This window comes from Callithrix jacchus, chromosome 8, assembly GCF_049354715.1.
Source record: "Callithrix jacchus isolate 240 chromosome 8, calJac240_pri, whole genome shotgun sequence".
Taxonomy (NCBI): domain Eukaryota; kingdom Metazoa; phylum Chordata; class Mammalia; order Primates; family Cebidae; genus Callithrix; species Callithrix jacchus.
The window spans coordinates 130,228,451-130,248,463 of NC_133509.1; the positions used below are offsets into that span (position 1 = coordinate 130,228,451).

General features: G+C 49.5%; 1 protein-coding gene across 11 annotated transcripts in view; it reads right to left on the minus strand.

Moving 5' to 3' along the window:
• SYNE3 (spectrin repeat containing nuclear envelope family member 3) overlaps positions 1-20,013 on the minus strand; it is a 118,310-nt gene that overhangs the window by 9,537 nt on the left and 88,760 nt on the right. For all 11 annotated transcript variants that reach the window (XM_078335707.1, XM_078335705.1, XM_078335704.1 and 8 more), the window contains 9 exons: positions 17,401-17,583; positions 15,626-15,769; positions 13,919-14,053; positions 10,770-10,931; positions 10,480-10,652; positions 9,902-10,022; positions 7,737-7,895; positions 4,495-4,644; positions 3,371-3,409 (listed from right to left, as the gene is read on the minus strand). In XM_078335707.1, coding sequence (XP_078191833.1) covers positions 3,371-3,409; positions 4,495-4,644; positions 7,737-7,895; positions 9,902-10,022; positions 10,480-10,652; positions 10,770-10,931; positions 13,919-14,053; positions 15,626-15,769; positions 17,401-17,583 — 1,266 coding nt within the window. The remainder of the gene's footprint in view (positions 1-3,370; positions 3,410-4,494; positions 4,645-7,736; positions 7,896-9,901; positions 10,023-10,479; positions 10,653-10,769; positions 10,932-13,918; positions 14,054-15,625; positions 15,770-17,400; positions 17,584-20,013) is intronic.

The following is a 20,013-nucleotide window of genomic DNA, read 5'->3' on the forward strand; positions in this document are numbered from 1 at the left end:
GAACACAACCCACAAGCAGACATTTTCATTTAAAAGAATCTCAGGTCAGGGGTGACGGGCAGTAAACCTAAATCTTCACTAGAAGAACGACATTGTAATAAGACACCTGAATTCCAGAGATGTGAAAATGCACAAAATTATGAGTCTTAAAACCTATGAACCGTAGTCAAAGAAGTATAATGCTACCCTCAGGTCACACGACACCTGGGTCTATATTCCAAGAGCCCACATATGAAATGGATGGGAGCTGGCTGCTCTCTGCTCCTGCAGACTACCACTGCCCTATGTCATCCAGGCTCGTAGATGCTTTGGCCAATCCATCTCCAACTAAAAGTCTGTCTCAGGTAGGGCTATTCCCTGGACCGATGCAAGGAATGCAGTTTAGACTCACAGCCCAACTACAACTCAAAAAACAATTACATTTCACGTGTCTACATGCTGCAGGCAAACACTCCCGCGGCAGTGAGTTGGCAAGTGCGTAGGCAGCTGCGAATTTAATAAATCTTAATTATTCTGTTTATACAAACAAACAGGCTGAAGCCACTGACGTAGCTGGGGCTTTCAATGACTCGGAGCATGGAGGGAGGGAAAAAGTGTGGACAAGCAACTGCTCGTAAATAATTAGCCTTGGGGTAGGTTTTCTTTTCCCCCTTCCCTTTGGACCAAAAATAATATGTGCGATGTTTCTCAGTTGGCAAGATGACAGCCTCTGAAGACAGCACCTACTTTCTACCCGCCAGGCCCGGGGATGTGCATACGTGCATGTGTGTGCATACCCACACAGGCACACACCACAGCCCCACCCGCGAAAAACCACGCACACACCAAAGCGAAGGGAGGATTTGCCCCTCGGAGGTGTTGCTTCCTTAGCTCTCAGAAAGAAAAGCAGGATGGTGTCTGCAGAAGTCCAGCAGTTCCTCATTCACACAGCACTTGAGAACCTACTACGTGCCATCGTTACAACAGGAACTTTGCTACCAGGAGCTCAGTGGACCCTCAGTTGAGTTTGGCTGACTGTGGCTAAATGACGTTCAGGTCACACACACGAATGAATGGTGGAGCCTGCGTTTGAGCCTGAAGTGTAAAGTGGTGGTTCTCAGAGGGCGGTCCCCGGGTCAGCAGCAGTATCACTTGGGATCGTGTCGGAAATGCAGATTCATGGGCTGCTCTAAACCTAATGACTTGAAAACTCCAGAGACGGGGCCCAGCAATCTACGTTTTGACAAGCTGTCTTATGAAGGAGCCACCAATGGTCTCTGTGTGTTGGCCCCACGTTGTTTACTTCTTCATGTGGAAGGAGGTCTGTTAGCTCAAAAGCCAGTAAGCACCAAAGTCAGATTTGTACACACCCAGTTGTTTTAAACACAGCCCAAGTAAGCAAATTCATCAGTCATTTAGGGCTTTCCTGCTTTACATACCCCACCAAGCTGCACCCAACATCTTCTGGCCATAGACAAGATGCACCTCAGGGCTACACAGATCCCAAGTGCTCTGACCTTCAGAGCTCTCTGACCAGAGATTTCCACTGTGCTAGCTACTAAGCAACATCAGCTGGACATGCGTGCTCTGGCCCCATGCCCCTCTCCACCCAAGCAGCATGGACAGTCTTCAGGACAGGTGGGGGCTCTTCTGTTCACTGACGTATCCCAGTGCCTAAAACAGAGCCTCAAAAACATTTAGTGAGCATTTACTATGTGCTAGGCACCATGGCTAGACACCAGTGGACCCAAACTTGATGCTCACATGGATCCTGGCCTGGGGGCTGCGAAGGTGGTGGCGTCCAACCAGAGAGGTTTGAAGTGCAGGAGTTAGAGTTGGTCTAGACGCCAGGTCCCGGGTTCCGCATCTCCCACCAGTACCCAGCCTGTGTGGACCACCTGTCCTTTCCTGATGATTTTCCCTATTTCAAGAGAAGTCTATTTGTTATTCTAAACTGGGGGTTGTGGGCAGGGCTTAAGTGATCACAAGCACTTCTACTTTCATATACAACAGTTCACACCATCTTCAGAGTAAGTTCATCAAGTAAGTGAGGTTGCCATTAATAGCTCCATTTTAGGCCAGGTGCAGTAGCTCTTGCTTATAATCCCAGCACTTTGGGAGGCCAAGGAGGGTGGATCACCTGAGGTCAGGAGTTCGAGGCCAATCTGGCCAAGATGGCAAACCCTGTCTCTACTAAAAATGCAAAACAGTTAGCTGGGTGTCATGGCATATGCCTATAATTGCAGCTACTTGGGAGGCTGAGACAGGAGAATAGCTTGAGCCAGGGAGGTGGACGCTGCAGTGGGCTGAGATTGCACCACTGCACTCCAGCCTTGTGATAGAGCAAGACTCCATCTCAAAACAGAAACAAACAAACAAAAAATCAAGTTCTATTTTATAGATGGGGATAGTGAGCCCCAAGACGCCAAACAACTCCCTCAAGGCCACAAACCAGTTGGTGTTAGGCCCAGAGCCTGGCCTTAGTCTTGTGACCAGTCCATGGGTCACTCACTCTCCTGTAGATGTTACTTATGCCACCAGCTGGAGGCCAAGAAGAAATCGTGGATTCCAAAGAATGAGAGATCTCGAGGACATTGGAGCTCCTTGGACCAGAGCATGCCAGATGCCCGTGTCATTATGGGCCAATGCCTAGTAGGAGAACCGAGCATTCTTCAGGCTTGCCCCTTCTGTTTCCTTGTGCTGAAAGTTGAGATTATGCTGCCTCCTGGGTGTCACTGGGAGAGTTACAGGAGGCCTTAACCACAACCGTTTGCAGAGTTCCTGCCACACCCCATGGATGGCCAATACACAGCATCTCAAGTGACAATCATAACTATTACTCACTGTTATCATGACTGCTCTTATCGTTATTGCTTTAGCCTGCAAAGACCCTGGGACCGGCTCTGAGCATGGCTCAGTGGGGTAAGTGGAAACTCCTGCCTAGTGGAACTCAAAGGCAAAACGCCTCCCTCTCCTGTCCCTACTGAGCCCCGCATACCCTCCATCGACAGGTGGCCACACTGTCCAGTTTGCCCGCAACAACCTAGGTTTCCTGGGACAGTCCTGGTTCATACCTGTTGTCACAGAGTAATCATTGGTAGCATCTTTGCCCACTCCCCAGCATGACCTGATTTGGGAGGCGATCTCCAAGACCCCCTCTCTGTTATGTGCTTGTCACACCCTGTCAGCTTACCCCCGACCCTGGGGTTTCTTGAGAGCAAGAATCCTGGGGCCCAGCACAGTGCAGCCCAGAGCTGATTCCCCATAAATGTTCCTTGGTCTTCTTGGAAACTTCCAGAAAGCCCATGGGTCCTGCCCCAGTGTCACGGGCCCACCAACCCTCCAGGCACTCTGCCCGCTAGCCGTGTGGAGCACATGGCAGACACTGTACCTTTTGGAATCCAGTTGGCTCCCCTGGAGAACTTTGTGTCTGTTATTTCAAGGAAGGAGAGGAAAAAGGGGGAAAAAAAGTAAGTTAAGTGAGTGAAACTTAAATCCCAATAGAGCCTGTAATGGAATATTCATTTTGTCAGGGGAGTGTTTCTTTAAAACTTCTGGTCATCTGGACAGCCTGAGCCAGCAGGTGATTCGATTTAATGAGCTTTTTAACACACTTCAGGCCCAGCTGGGATTCTGTCTGGGAAGGCCTTGGCCAAGGCCGGCTGGGGCCATGGTCGACCCGGCTTGGGCTGGGCTGACACCTAGTGGCCATCCTGGCTGCTCTGGGGCCAGGAAAGCCTGGGGCTCCCAGCTTGGGACTGGGGTCTGAGGCTGAAAGGGCCTTTGGGGGCCATCTCACCACCTTCTTCAGATTTAGGGAAATGTAACCTCTGTGCCTCAGTTTCCTCGTTGGTTCACAGAGCATATTACAGCACCTCCTTATTTAAAGGCCTGCTATGAGGACAGGGCATTGAGCAAAGGTTATGATCATTACTAGTTTTGCTATTATTATTATTATTATTATTTTGTGTGAGGAGACACAGGGTCCCCCCAAAAGGAGGTGCTTGCTCAACGGAGAAACAGGGCAAATTAGAGACACGGGGTTGGACCCGAGGGCTCCTGATGCCACGCCAGTGCTTCCCCAGGTCACACCTACAACACAAGGGTGTGTTTGCAGGCTGGCTCTGCCACTGACCACTCATGTGGTCTTGGGCAAATGTTTTCGCTGCTTGGAGTCTCTGCTCCCCCTCTGGAGGCTGGAGATACAATGACTTTAGCAGAGGGGAGCCGTACAGCCTGCATGGGAGAGTGCACGCACAGCCCTCGGCTTGGGCGGTAGGAAGCACTCCTTACACATTAACCACCTCACTAGGACTCCAGCCTCACAAGGTGTTGGATGGCCAAATAGCGTCATGTGAGTCAAGTTCCCAGGACCCGCGAGTGTTCCTGTCCCCTGTGTGGTGTGTGAATGCACAGGGCAGGGTGAACACAGGCTGAACACATACCCCCAGGGGAATCTAGACCCAGTTATAGTCCTGTCCTAGATCCCAGGACCTGCACATCCTCGGCACCTACCAGCAGGTGGCTGGAGTCCTTGAGCTTGGACTTGTACAGCATCCACTGGTAGCGCAGGTCTTCCAGCTCATCCGAGGTCCCCCTTGCTGGCCCAAGACGAAGGAGGTTCTCAAAGAGATGCTGACCTTCTGGCACCCGAGCCTCCAGCTCCTGGGGGGAAATAGCAGTGTCATGGTATGGCTTCCAAATGGCCCAGACAGCCTCACCTGGGTGGTAAGGATGGGTCCACCTAATTTCACTCGACAGACAGGTGGGCAGGGGGGAGGCAGACAGAACCTATAAAGTGGGACTCCCATCTGTGCAATTCAAGCCAAGGCCCAGCACTTGCTCTCGGGAATGTTACAGGTTGGCCTCCTGCATGGAACAGGTGGCTGGGCTGAAGACCCCCAGTGGTTACTTCCAACTCTGACATCCAGGACCAAGTCCTCCAGAGGGCTTGACTAGAGGTAGCATCATCCTAAAAGCTGTCATTGTGAACATGTCTTTCAGTTGGCATTTTGAGCCTGGCAGAGTGGTGTTGGAATGTGCAGATTTTCTCATGAAATATAAGTCCTGTGTTCCCTTGAGACAGAAACTTTTATTCTCAGGACTCCTAAGAGGTGGTGTGATGGGGCAGTAGGAGCGGGGCTAGAAATCCAGGAGCCCAGGTTTAAGTCCTGGCTTTGGATCCTGACTCTGCCCCATCCTACTAGCACGTAACATGGGACACCTTGCTTAGCTTCTCAGAGCCCGCTGGAACGTATGCTGTACAAAAGCAAGGGGGTTTGACTTGAGGAACAGAAAGTCATTTCTGACATGCTGGAGTTGGGTGGGGTCGGGTAGAAGGAATGAAAGGAGATGGGAGAGGCAAGCAAGGAGGGCTTCCGGGTAATGGCCAACTGGATCATTGGGACCAAACCTCTCACTGAGGACAAAATATTTAAAGCATTTTAAAGGCATGAAAGGATTAACAAAAGAGTGTGAGGCACACGAGGCCACAACTTGGGAAAGCATGAAAACCCAGGGAAGTCAGCGCTGTGTTCAGACCTGTTTTTGCCCATAGAATATTTGCCAATTTGGAAGGAATAGCTGTAAAACACTTTGCTTTTGGCAGCCTCACTGGGCCAGGGAGACACAGATCAAAGTCTAGCCCTACAGCGGCGGAGATTCTGATAGGATTCATTTGCCCTTTCACCAAGCTCCTAATGCCTTCACCCTATAAAAATGGGCCAGAAGTAAACCTGAACCTTGTGTGGACTTGCAGCCCAGTTCAAAGTCATCTTAGTAGACCAGGGAGACTCAAGCCTTGAACTTGGATTTAGTGGCCCCAAAATGGAAGGCCCCCACTTGCCTGCAGAAGAAAACAAAATCATCTCTGGAAGAGAAGATTATCCTAAATCTTAAATAACTGTTATTCATATTTTGGCAGATACAATGTCTAGCACACAAAGCAGCCACACAAAGACACAGGAAACCAAGAATAAGAACAGGCAGAAATAATATACAACAGAAACATTACTAAAATGCCTTGAGATCTTGGAATTATTAGACACAATCTGTAAAAAGCTATGTTTACTAGTTTAAAGAATTAAAAGATGGGCTTAAAAATTTTAGCAAGCTTCTGGAAGATATGAAAAATGACAGAGTTTCAGTTAAGATAGGAACTATAAAACAAGAAAAAGAATAAAGATAAGGAAAGTGATACAGTCAATTATTAAAAGGACCAAATAGAAGTTCTAGAACTGATAACTGCAACAACAAAAGTTAAGAACTCAATAGATATGTGTAACAGAAGATGAGACACAGCTAAAGAGAAAATTAGTAAACTGGAAGATGGATCAGAAAAACTATCCAGAATGCAACATGAAGAGAGAAAAGGATGAAAAATACACAAAAGAGGGTAAGAGACCTAAATCACACAGTGAGAAGTAGTAACATGTTTAAATGAGATCACAGTAGGTGAGGAGAAAGGGAACAAGGCAGAGATAATATTTTAAGAAATATTATTAGTAAAAACAAATTCAAATAACAAGTTTGGGAGTTAAGAGAAAAAAAAAACAAAAATAATGTTAAAGAGTTTTTCAGAAAGATCCTAGACCAAATTCAGGAATTAAAATAAATCCCAAGCCAGATAAATAAAAATAAATTTAAACCTAAACATATCATGGTAAAATTTCAGAAAAATAGGGAAACAGAGGTAAGCTAGGGCCTGGTTGAGAAAGGCCTTGAGTAATAAACTCAGGGGTTAAACTCTATAGTAAAAGGTTTTCCTTAGGGGCAGGACAAGGTCATATTTCTCATTCTGGCAGCAGAATGAGCCATGACCTAGATGGGGACCCAACAGGAAGAAGGGAGGATAAGCTGGGAGGCTATAGCCATAGTCAGGGCCAAAAATGGTAAGTGCCTGAATTAAGACAGTAATAGTGCAAGGGAAGAGAAACACAGAATGTCTAGGAGGTGGAATCGAGGAGTTTTGGCAACCAATTAGATGTGGGAGTGAAGAAGACAGAAGAGAAGTGGTAATTCATTTGCAGAAATGGCTGTGACTTCCCCCATCTCCCACCCCCCAGCCACATCCACACCCACTGCAATATGACTTTGCAGTCCCTTCCATCAAATGGTGGGAGTCTCTTTGTCCTTTCCTTGGATCTAGGCTGGTTTTGGCAAACAGAATGCAGGGCAATTAATGTTATGCTGGCTCCCAGTCTTGACCTCAAAAGTCCTTGCCTGCTGGTACTACTCTCTTCTGCCCTGCCTCTGCTATGAGAAGTCCAGGCTGTGCCACAGGAGTGTGAGAGATGTGGAGTCCATGGCATTCTCATCTCTAATAGCCTGCTAGCCCCCAGAATTAGAGACACCTGAATGACTGACCACTGACAGCAGACAGACTGGAAGCACTGCCTGGCTGAGTTCAGCCTAACTTGCCACGCTTCTGAACCACGGATTAAATAAGTGGTTGTTGTTTTCAGCTACAAACTGTTGGGATGGTTTGTCACACAGCAATAGCTAAGTGACACAGGAGTCAAGTGATGCGTGGTGATATTTTCCTAGTCGGGGAATACATAAGCATGCTGAATATGTGCATGAATGCCAGAAAAAGTTCTAAAATCTTTGAACCAAAAAGGTGTAAAAGCCATTATCTATACACAAAGGAGAACAGCTCACACACTGTGGGCGTGCTCCTTCTTTTGAAGATCCCCCTGGTGGCAAAGCATCTGTGGGTGCAAGCCCTATGGATGAGGGGCCTCTCCTGGGGAACAGACCTGCAGCTTGGCTTCTCTGGTCCTCAAGTCTTCAGCTGTAGAAATTCTCATTGCAATGATTCTAACAAGCTTCGAATTTTCCACCTGCAACCACTGCTCAAAGTTCGTCAGGAGCTGGGAGAAATCTTCATGGCTCCCTTCTTCCTGGAGAAGATCTACCTATAGGATCACACACGGCCAAAGCGTCAGAGGTAAAACAGGCCCCTGGTTGTGTGTCCTGGGAATTCCACCTGAGGCAGAGGGGCAGGGACGGGGACAAGATGCCTAAAAGGTGACAGGAGAGGCCTGGGGGATGAACAAAGGATCTCTACTCAACACGGCCACATTTAGGGACCAAGAACATTCCTCATTATGTCCTCTCTGTTCCCCTGAGAGGGGATGGAAACCACCACCGTCCCTTACCAGGATAGCTATACAAGTAGTCACCCTCTCCCGTGCTTGCCACCTCGGGGCTCCATAGTCCCAGCGATCTGTCTACTACGTAAGCCCATTCAGCTAAGTTTTTGCTTATATGCGCTGGTGCCTCTCACTCCTCCCCACCGTGACCTGGGAGTCTTGGTTCCACTGCGAGTGCTGCCTTCCCTGTCCTCTGAGCCCGGGCCTGCAGATGTGTCTTGGCCCCTCAAACTGGCACTCTTTCTGCCTCCGCTCTTCACACACACTGTCTCCTCTGCTGGGAACACGCCTCCCTCCCTCCTCTCCTCACTGCCACTCAGCCTTGAAAATTCAGCTGACATCTCAGATCTTCCAGGAGGGCTTCCCTGTCCCAGACCTGGGACCTGCTGCAGGCTCCTGTAGCCTCAGCCTGTCTGCCAAGGTCTGCCACTTTTTTTGTAAACCCTTATTTAACTGCCCGTGGATGCCACTCCCTTGCTTCTTTTCAACAAAGCTGTTTGTTAAAAGGCAGTAAGGGGAAGTCATGGCGGGGGAGGACAATGTAGTTACTTCTTTTCTTTTTCTTTCTTTCTTTTTTTTTTTTTTTATAAAATACAACCATGGCACAAATATACACTTATCTGGTATGATTTTAGTTTCCACTCTGGGAGCAGCAGGAAGTGTTCAGCCCTGATGCTCTCTTCCTTGCAGGTGAGACTGCTAGTGGCTCACAGAGGTGAGTGTCTCCCAGGCCCAGCACCACGGGCATAGCCCGAGAGCTTGTTAGAAATGCAGAAATCGAACTGTGGGCCCCAGTAAGATCTACTGACTCAGAGTCTGCATTTTATTTTTGATTGATTGATTGATTGAAATGGGGTCTTGTTTTTGTCACCCAGGCTAGAGTGCAGTGCCACAATCACAGCTCCCTACACACTCAAACTCCTGGGCTCAAGTGATCCTCCCACCTCAGGCCCCTGAGTAGCTGGGACTACTACATGTGCACACCACTATGTCCAACTAATCTTTTAAAAATTTTTTATAGAGATAGGGTCTTGCTATGTTGCCCAGACTGGTCTCAAACTCCTGACCTCAAGCAATCCTCCTGTCTTGGCCTCCCAAAGTTCTGGGATTGTAGGTATAGCTCACTGCACTTAGCCCAGAACCTGCATTTTAATACAAGGCTGGTTGCCAGCTGAAAAACTCTGCACTGGACTCGGAGTTCTCTGAGGGTCGGCAGTGTTACTCACGGCTCTGAGCACAGTCGTTGGAATACAGTAGCACTCAGCAAATGGATGAGTGAATGAAAGAATGAATGGGAAAACGAATGATATGATGTACTTGAACAACAAGGGATAACTTTCTTTGCAACAAAGCTCAAGTTTGTTGAAAGGCAGTGAGGGATGGATGAAACATGGCACAAAAATATCCCCATCTTGTGTGGTTTCAGTGTCCGATCTGGGGCCAGCAGGAAGTGTTCAGCCCTAACACTCTCTTCCTTGAAGGAGCTGCTGCTCGTGGCTCACAGACGTATCTGTTTGGCTAAAGGACATCCGTGACCTGCCCTGGCAGTCTGGCTTTGCAGATTCTGGGATCACTGAGGTCCTCTGTGGAGTAGGATCAATTGCTCTTTGGGCCACAGCTGGGGCAAGCTCAAATAAGACAGGATGTAGCCAAGTCCTCAGAGCTGAGCATGTTGCCCCAGACAGGTAGGGGCCTGTGCTGGAGACCCCTACCGATCTCTTGACCTGGGGCCTGGCCTCTTCCCCTAAAGGCCTGCTAGACAGACTCACCTGTCGATGACGCCTGGGAATCGGATTCACGGGGTTGATGAGAAACCCTGACTTTGGGATGTTGTTGGTGAAAACCATTTTCTTCCCCGAATCCACTTCAATCCTCTGCAGATGCCAGTTTCTGATGAGGTTGAGAAGACAAACTCAGCCCAATCAATGTGGAGATGTGATGGGGACCCACCAGGACATGGGAAAAGCAATGGAATTGTGGAACCACGGTTGACGAGTCAGTGCCTCCCACAGAAGTTTGTCAGAATGTTCCCAAGGCATGCTCACATCCAGTTTCTGACTTTAAACTCACAGTAACCTGTCATGAAGGTGCATATGCCCATGGATGCAGATGGGGAAACTGAGGCTCAAGCCAGTGTTGATGGAGGATAACTACCAAGATGGGGACATTTCCTGACTCCTCCCGCTCCTTCTAGAACAGCCAACTGGGCCACAGTGTGAAGGTGCCTAAGGCCTCTGTCTCCACGCTGGGCAGTGCCCTGGCCATCTGCTCTACGAGCACCTGAGTGCCCCTGAGTGGGAAGGGGTGGTGTCCCAGACAAGGCTCAGAGCCCAGGAGGCACTCTCACCTCAACAGACTTTCTTCCAGCAGCCTCAAGGCCCGCCATGACGCTGCCAGCTCCCTGAGCTCTGCCCGCACCACGCCAGCACCCTCTGGGGAAGACTTCTCCATCACCAGCCAGCCCTGCGCTTCCACCAGGGACAGGTGGGCCTCCTTCTCCGGGAATTCTGCCGCCAGCCTCTGAAGGACACATGGACACACAGTGAAGGTGGAGGGAGGTTTCTGCTCCTGAGTGTGGGTACGTTGGCCCATCAAGGCGGCTTTGTTGGGAAGTTGGGGAGGGAACCACCACCTTACCTCAAACTCCGCCTCTTGGGACTCGGCAGTGCCTGGGCCCACGTCTCCTTGGTGTGCCTCCAGCTTTTGTGTGGTCACAGCAATCCACTGCCGTAGCTCCAGCAGCTGGTGGCTGAAGGTGCAGTGCTCCTGCACACTCTGCTGGCACCTGTCCACAAGGTCCTGCAGCACAGCCCGGGGAGCCCAGGGCATCCTGAGTGGTGGCCGAGGGGGAGACCCCCGGCACCACCTCCACCCTGCCGGACCCCAGGGCTTCCCACCAAGTAGCACCACAAGAGGCTGGGCTGGCCCCTCCCTCCGCGCAGCACAAGGAATTGACCCCGGGATGATCAACTCCGGTTTAAAGCCTGTCTTTTTAGGAAAACGACCAAGTCTAGGTGACGGTAGGAAATCGATCTCTTGTCCGCCACTGACCCAAGTGTAGATTGGCCCAACCACTTGTGGAGACCATGGGTCAGAGTCTACCCACATGGAACGTGGCTGCAGCTGACGGCCCACCATTCCACTCCCGGTGTATTCCCTGGAAATGGGAACACATCCTCACCCAAGGCCACACATGTGACAGCCACAAGCTGGAACCTATCCAAGTGCCCACTGAGAGTAGATGAATAAATACCCGGTGGTATATTCACACATGGAATGCTTTACAGCGGCAGGAATGAACAGCCTACATCCACATGCAACATAGTAGATGAATTTATAACCATCATGTGGAGAGCTAAGGGCCAGGCACAAAAGAAAACAATCTGTCCAGTTCCATTTACATGAAGGATAACATCAGGCAACCCCAGCTCTGTTGCGCAAGCCTGAAGTCAGAGCTGCCCTTGAGGGTCAGGAACGGTGAGCTGGGCATGACTGCAGGGGCACAGGGGCTCTGTGAGGCTGGTGATACTCTGTACTTTATCTGGGTGCTGGTGACACAGATGCATTTAATTTTTAAAAAAACTAATCGAGCTGCACACTCAGGTGTTCACGTTCAGTCTTTCTTTTTCTCTCTCCCTGGGTACTGCTTCCTGGGCCAATCTGTTGCTCAGCTCTGTCTCCAGGGAAGGTGGACACCACCCAGAAGGGCAGCCATTCTCTAGGCCCCTGGCCAGCCAGCCTGAGACCCTTGGAGCTTTCTTTCCATAGCCTGCCATGAACCAGTCCGACCCTAGGGTCTGCCTTGCCCATTCCAGCTGTGTTCCCCAGATTAGGTCATCATGGCTCTCTGCAGGACCACTGTAGGCCCTGCCTTCTGCATTCCACTGAGACCCTAGATACCAGGCCCATACCAGGGGCTGGAGAGCCTGCTGCATCTGTCCTCAATAAGCCATCAATGAGGGCCTGAGAAGTTATCTAAAACTCCACCTCTCTGCGTTGTCCCTGCCACTGTCCCCTCCCGGTCCCTGTATGCCAACATTAGACCAAATGCCTCCAATGGCTTCCCATGCATAGAGCTGTGACCTCCAACATGGAAACGTGCCCCCCAGGGAGACACGGAGAATACCTCGCTGTGGGGAAGGACATATTAGATTCACAGGCACTGAGTACCAAATTAATAAAAGGGCAATTTCTCTTTAAAGAAGAATGTAAGACAATAAGAATTGGAATATCATTTTGTAACACCTAGTGAAGCTTGGTTAATGCTGCTTCTTATAACAATTAACCAGCCCATCATTCGGATGGAGGTGTTAGAGCTGACTTCTGCTGCTTCTATGACTTTCTTTGGGCTACTGAGAAGTGAGGACAGTGTTTCCTATTTCTCTACGGCCTCGACCTTGAAACTACGAACTGCTAGTTTATTAAACGTAATTAAAAGAATTCATCCAGACATTGATCCTCACTTAGACCAATGGGTCGCCACAGGTGGTGCCACATATGGGTGGGGAGAGTTTTCCATTGCTTCAGTAGAGGTGGTGGGGGTGATACTAGACAGAGTGAGAGGGATGGGTGCTCGCATTCCACCCTAGGCGGATAGGGCTCACATCCCACATGATTTTCTCATGTCCTCCTAATATCCACAGCAGGAAGAAATCCGTTTGTCATGACCTGAGCTCAGACTCTCACTCCAATCAATACACAAACACAAAGAGGCTTTTGCAGTTTTGACAAACACGCTGACTTCTCTAGAGCTGCACCCTTTGTGTAAGCAGATGGAAGACTGCTGTTGAGTTCAAAGTTCTATCAAGCGCTGTTCACGTGTCAGAAAACCACATCACTAGAGGCTCTGATGGCTGCGCCACTTGACACGGCATTTGCGGCTGTCACACAGGGAGGGCACGTGCTGACCAGCTCCTGTGTCTTGAGTGGGGCCACCTGGAAGTACTTACATACTGAAGGACAACATCGTATTGTAATTACTTTCCTTTTACTTCTCTTTTCTATTTCTTGGGCAGGTAACTTATACTCCCTCTGAATTTCAGGAGTGTAAAGAGGAGGATAGGCATATTTGGTATGAAAATAGGGCGTGCAAAGTCAGGTAGGGTGGAGAACTCTCACTGCCTCACACTGGCTTTTCTTGAGATGTGAGTGCCAGAGACCCTGCTTTGTATTCCTCAGGGCTTGTGACAAAGGCAGACCCAGGGCTCCATCTGAATCAGTGTCACGGTGGGGCCTGAGTCTGCATTTCCATTTGTTCTCAGGCCAGTTTTGAAGGAGCTTGCAGTTCCATCCCCACTGCTGGAAGGACTCAATACAATCCCTGGCAAGCCCTAGAAAGAGCTGCGGTGGCCACTAGAGGGCACTGCCGATGAGGCTCTGTGGCCTCCAGGCCTGGTGCAGGCTGAACGGTGCCTGAGGTTCCCAGCAGCCACTCTCTTCTTTTGCCTCGTGGCCCTAATCTCAATATGTAATTGTGCATTTACTTGTTTGTCTGCTGATTAATTGTCCATCTACCCAACTGGGGCGTTACTCCCAGGAGAGCAGGGGCCTGGGCTGTAATGCTCTGCTACCTCCATCCTTAGGGTCTACCTAGAACACTGCCTGGCATACAGGAGGTGCTCAGGCCTTACCTGCTGTATGAATGAGGAAATCAAGAAAAAAAGGGAGAAAGAAAAAAGAGAGGTTAGAAGAAATGAAGGCAGGAAAGGGGGAGAAAGGCCCCAGGTGTGTAGGATTACAGGGGCCTGTTCTCTGTCTAACCACAGTCCCTTCTGCCAGCCCCTTACCTCCAGAGACCTCTGCAGAGCCTGGAAGTCGGAGGAGAGCTGGTCCATTTTGTGCTGGTGGTTGGGATTCTCCTGGACAAGAGGGCTCACAGCCTCCATCTGTGCCCCCAGGTCCAGCCCCTCTTCCTGAAGCCCCTGCCGTAGAGAAGGGAACAGGTAAGCATATCTCCCTGCCTCTCCCTCCCTCGGGGTGGCTGTTCAGGGCAGGGCCTCTGAATGGGAGAGCCTGGGAGGGGTGCCTTCCCCAGGGCAATGGGGCTCTTTCACCCCAGCGGCCGTACTAACGACATGGTTGGTAAAATCTCTCAGGGCTGGAGAGATTTTAAAAATCAGACAAAAATATTCGGGGACACCATGAAAATAAACTCTGCTACAGTCCAGATGGCATCTCCAGGGGCAAACTCACATTGGGACTCATCCTTGATGACCACCTCTCATTGTGAAGAAGCACGTCCCAATTTTAGTTTTAAAACCCAAAATGCACTGTTTTTTCCCCCTTTTTTTTGACACAGAGTCTCAATCTCACCCACACTTGGATTGCAGTGCCACAATTTAGGCTCACTGCAACCTCTACCTCCTGGGTTCAAGCGATTCTTGTGGCTCAGCCTCCCGAGTAGCTGGGATTACAGACTCCCACCACCATGCCTGGCTAATTTTTTGCATTTTCTTTGTTTTGTTTTGTTTTTTTGTTTTTTTTTTTTTTTTTCAGAAGAGACAGGGTTTCACCATGTTGCCCAGGCTGGTCTCAAACTCCTAAACTCAGGTAATCTGCCCATCTCCTAAAGTGCTGGGATTACAGGGTTGAGCCACCCCTCCCAGCCTAAAATGCACTATTTTTTTTTTTTTTCTTTTTGAGACAGAGTCTGGAACAGTTGCCCAGGCTGGAGTGCAATGGCACAATTTTGGCCCACTGCAACCTCTGCCTCCTGGGTTCAAGCAATTCTCCTGCCTCAGCCTCCCAAGTAGCTGGGATTACAGATGCATGCCACCACACCCTGGCTATATATGTGTGTGTGTGTGTGTGTGTGTATATATATATACACATATATATATACGTGTATACATATATATATATATATATATATATTTTTTTTTTTTAGTAGAGATGGGGTTTCACTATGTTGGCCAGGCTGGTCTTGAACTCCTGACCTCGTGATCCACCCCCCTCAGCCTCCCAAATTATTGGGATTATAGGCGTGAGCCACCACACCTGGCCTAAAATTCACTATTTTTAATGTCTTCTAGAGAACACTCTCAATTTATGTGTGAGCTGTACTTGGATTTTAAAAAGATAACTATTGTATCACATGCATTTTGAAAACCAGCAAGCTCCTTATCCAGCCAACCATGATCGATGGTCAGAACATTTATTCTTAATCCCAAAGTTGGTTTAACTGAACAACTCTGGACTCATTAAGAATACTTAGCGAAGCAATTCTAAAAACAAATACCAGTGTTAGACTTTGGAACTGAGGAGTAAACGAAAAGACAGCTCGTCATTTTGCTGAGCTCAAGACTCAGCCGTTTGAGGCCAGGAGCCATCAGATAAATAAGCAGAGGTTCTGTTGAGATGAAAGGTCAAATCTCAACCAAGGGTCTACATTTCTGGCTCATGGCAGCTGTTGCTTTGCTGGTTACTGCTGGAGGAAGAAGCTGCTTCCAGGTACAGCTGAGAGCCCGGGCAGGAGTGACTGACAGACCCCTCACCTGCAACCTTGAGAGCTGGGCCTGTTTTCCAGGAAGGTCCCGTTGAAGCCCCTTCTCAGCTTGGACCCTGACTTGGAGGTCCAAGAGCTTCTTCTGCAGAGGCTCGAAAGCTGCCCCAAAGTCTTTGTGCTGAGTGAGCAGGCTCTGCAGAGACATAGGACAGGCAGCATGCACATTAAGAGGGTTCCTCACAGGCACCGTGTTGTGAGACCTGACCCATGCAGCCAGGCCGCTTATCATCTCGGCCAGGTCCTACTCACTCAGGTGCCACCCCCTCCAGGAAGCCTTTCCTGAACCCTGATGGAGTTGGGTGCCTCTCCTTAGAGTCACCATAGTGTCCTCGCAGAATACTTTGGCCACATCCCTCTAGAACTAGGGCCATCGACATCCCTCACCCACTGATCAAATATCCCATCAGAGTCCTGTTTTTGTAAATGAAGTTTGGTTTTTTCTGTTCTTTTTGAGACGGAGTCTCACTCTGTCACTTAGGCTGGAGTGCAGTGGCAAGATCTCAGCTCACTGCAACCTCCACCTCCCAGGTTCAAGCGATTCTCCTGCCTCAGCTTCCTGAGTAGCTGGGATTATAGGCACATACCACCACGCTGGGCTAATTTTTGTATTTTTAGTAGAGATGGGGTTTTGACCTGTTGGTCAGGCTGGTCTTGAACTCCTGACCTTGTGATCCACCTGCCTCAGTCTCCCAAAGTGCTGGGATTACAGGCATGAGCCACCATACTCAGCCATAAAGTTTTATAGGAACCCAGCCATGCCCATTCATTTACAGCTGTGTCTGGTGCTGAGGAGCTGCAACAGAGACCGCCTGCCCTGCAGACTATAAAACCTTCACGATCTGGCCCTTCCCGGACAGTGTGCCAACTCTTGCTGTAAAACAGCACCTGGGTGTCTTCTAGTAATTGCCTGTGTTTCTGTGTCCACCAGCAAGCTGTGAGTGTTGGAGGGTGAAGACCTGCGCTTCATTTCTTTGTCCCCCCAGGGCCTAGAACTGTACCAGGCCCTGCAGATGGAAGAAACTTGATCCTCTACTCAATGGTCCCCCGTCACCAACAGTGGGACATAGCCTCAGTGCTGCCTGCCCAGGAGCTGAAATCATGGGCTGGGTCCCGGCTGTACCCACTGTGGACCATGAGCCATTTTCTTGACCATCCTGCTTCAGTTTCCTCATGTCTAAGACAAGCAAAGTAGCAGTACCTCCCTCACAGTGCTCTTACGTGGATTAGATAAGATCCAGGATCTGGAGCTCTTAGCAACTGTCTGGCCCATAGCCAGTGCCCCATGGATTGTAGTTATTATTGTCATCATCATTAGATGCTCAGCAAACATTTGTTACCTCAAAGAACAAGCTGTCCACATGTCACTGATGCCATGTGGTCATTCAGAAAGGTGCCACTAATAATACGAGCTTCCAGCTCCAGGGTAGTTGAAATTTTACAAGGGCTTTTATTGGCATTTTCTTATTTGACCCTCCTGTCGCTCTTTGCAGAAGACTGGGTGGGATTCAATTTGAATGCAGGGGGTTTGGGGACAGGGCTGGGAGGCAGACACGTGGTTAGGAAAACGATTAAAGGGACTATGCAGGAATCCTACCCAGTTTACACATGAGGAGCCTGAGACTGTCAAGGACAAAGGAATACACCCAGGGCCACACAGTGGCAAGTGGCAGAGCTGAGCTTAGAACACAGGGCCACCTGCCTCCCCATTGGTTACTCCAGCCCCGCGGCCAGGCCAAGTCCCGAGCAGACGCCGGGGACGCATACCTGCAGTTTGCTTTTCCTCTGCAGAAGGCTGTTATGCAGCAGGTCTCTGTCCCTCACGGAACCCGCCGCCTGCTCCAGGAGTGCCGTGGCCCTCTCCTGGCCAAAGACCCCCATCAGGAGGTCTTTCTTCAGCTGCAGCATGGTCAGCGGCTCTTTCAGGCGGGAGCTTTCCATCAGGGCCGCCTGTGGGCGACAAGGCTTCTATGAATCCCAGATGGGGTTGAACAAAGCTCAGAAAGAGACAGAGCCGGGGCACACCTGTTCTTGTTGCAACTGCTTAGGAAGCTGCACCTTTGTGCAGGTGTCTGAGGAAGCAGCAAACTCAGAATGAGCTGGCAGGAATGTGCTGGTGAGGCCCTGAGTTTCGGGGTCAGCTTTGGGTCTTCTCTCACCTCCCACATCTGTCTTGATACTCAAGCCCGAGTAATATCCACCTCCTGCATGCCTCGGTAGTCTGTTTCGTCTCCGCAGCCTCTGCCCCTGACTGTGGCGCACACTCAGCCTCACGCACCTGGACCACGCAGCTCCTCCCAGTTAGCTGGCTCTCCACCATCGACCAGTCTCAATGCAGCAGAACCCAGGCCCAGCCAGCTTGATCCTCTACACAAAGATCCCTCTTCACCAACAACAGTGGGGCACACCCCCCCGCACTACCTGCAGCAGTGTTTTGGACATTTCGAAGGGAGCTACAGGCCTGTAGGAGCATGATCAGAAAGAACCGAGGAAGGCTTCCCAGAGGAGGTGATACTCAGCAGAGTACTGATGTGCAGGAGTTTGCCAGGCAAAGAGAGGAACTAAGGGGGCTCAGAACCCTCCTAGAATGGCTGCAGCCTCCCATACAACCTGAATTCTGAGCAGTTCAGGCCCTACCTCCTCCAGGAAGCCTTCCCTGACTCCATTGTCAGCCTACACTCACTCTTCTTGCCCCGCAAGCCCTGCAGCTCTCAGAGCCTGAACCAAGCGTCTGACTCCTGTTGCCTCTCCAGCTGTTTCAGGTAAGCACCTCCTGCATTTCTAGTGGAGAGTCTGGGGTTCTGGAAGCCCGAGGCTTTGTCTTTGGCTGGCCAGAGTTCTTTCATTTTATACCTGATGATGTTGCTGAGAACCCACTCTCAGACTTAAAACACTGAGCTAGGCACGGGGTGGGGAGAGAAAGAGCAAAGATTCCAACCCAGGTAAGCCACTTCAATACAAGACAGAAAGTGATCATTCTCCTAGCAAAGCCTGAGCTAGTGTGGTGGGAGTTCAAAGCAGAGGTGGACACTCCTGGTTGGGGAAATCGAGTACTGCTTTGGAGAAGGTGGTACTGATGACTGGCCTGGAAGGGCAGACATTTCTGGAGGCAGTGTGACTACAGCGATGCAGCTATCCTGGCATGTCTGATACCAGAGCATCTAGCTGGTACCCAGCCACACGGAGGTCCAGCCTCACTGTAAGGAAGTCTTACCCCCTTTCCACCAAGCCCAGACACCATATCACAGAAGAGTTTAGGCTGGGGAGTTGAGATCATGAGTCTGGATTATGTACTAGCTGGGAAGCCACAGGCAGTTCTGAGCCTCAGTTTCCTCTTTTGCCAAATAGTTTTTCTGGATCTGATCCCTCATCTGCAAAAATGAGGGCAATTGGGCCGGGCACGGTGGCTCACGCCTGTAATCCCAGCACTTTGGGAGGCTGAGGCGGGTGGATCATGAGGTCAAGAGATCAAGACCATCCTAGTCAAACAAGGTGAAACCCCGTCTCTACTAAAAATACAAAAATTAGCTGGGCATGGTGGCATGTGCCTGTAGTCCCAGCTACTCGGGAGGCTGAGGCAGGAGAATTGCTTGAACCCAGGAGGCAGAGGTTATGGTGAGCCGAGATCGTGCCATTGCACTCCGGCCTGGTTAACAAGAGCGAAACTCCAACTCAAAAAAATAAAAATAAAAAAATAAATGAGGGTGATCATGGTAGAAATGGAAACAAAACTACATGTGCATATTCAAAATATGTAAATTATGACAAAAATCAAAAACAACCTAAACCTCGAATCATGGATACATTAAATTATGGCATACTCCAAAACAGAATATTATCCGGCCATTGAAAATGATCACTTTTATTTGAATGATTTTAAATGATGCTGAGAAAAAAAAGCTCAAATGTGTGGCGTGAAAATATCAGAATATGCAATTACAGAACTTGAATCCAAATACACAAAAATTACAATTAAATCTTCTGTGTCTTGGTGACCATATCTCATGGAAATATCTTTTTTTTTTTTTTTTAGATGGAGTTTCACTCTTGTTACCCAGGCTGGAGTGCAGTGGCGCTATCTCGGCTCACCGCAACCTCCGCCTCCTGGGTTCAGGCAATTCTCCTGCCTCAGCCTCCTGAGTAGCTGGGACTACAGGCACGCGCCACCATGCCCAGCGAATTTTTTGTATTTTTAGTAGAGATGGGGTTTCACCATGTTGACCAGGATGGTCTCGATCTCTCACGAAAATATCTAAATGGATTTCATCAGATATAAAGGATAGATCTGGGATCTTCTGACCTAAAATTGAGGTTTGTGGCACATAAGAAATTCACTCCAGGATGCCCTGCCTAATAAAGATGGAATCATCCTTTGGAGCA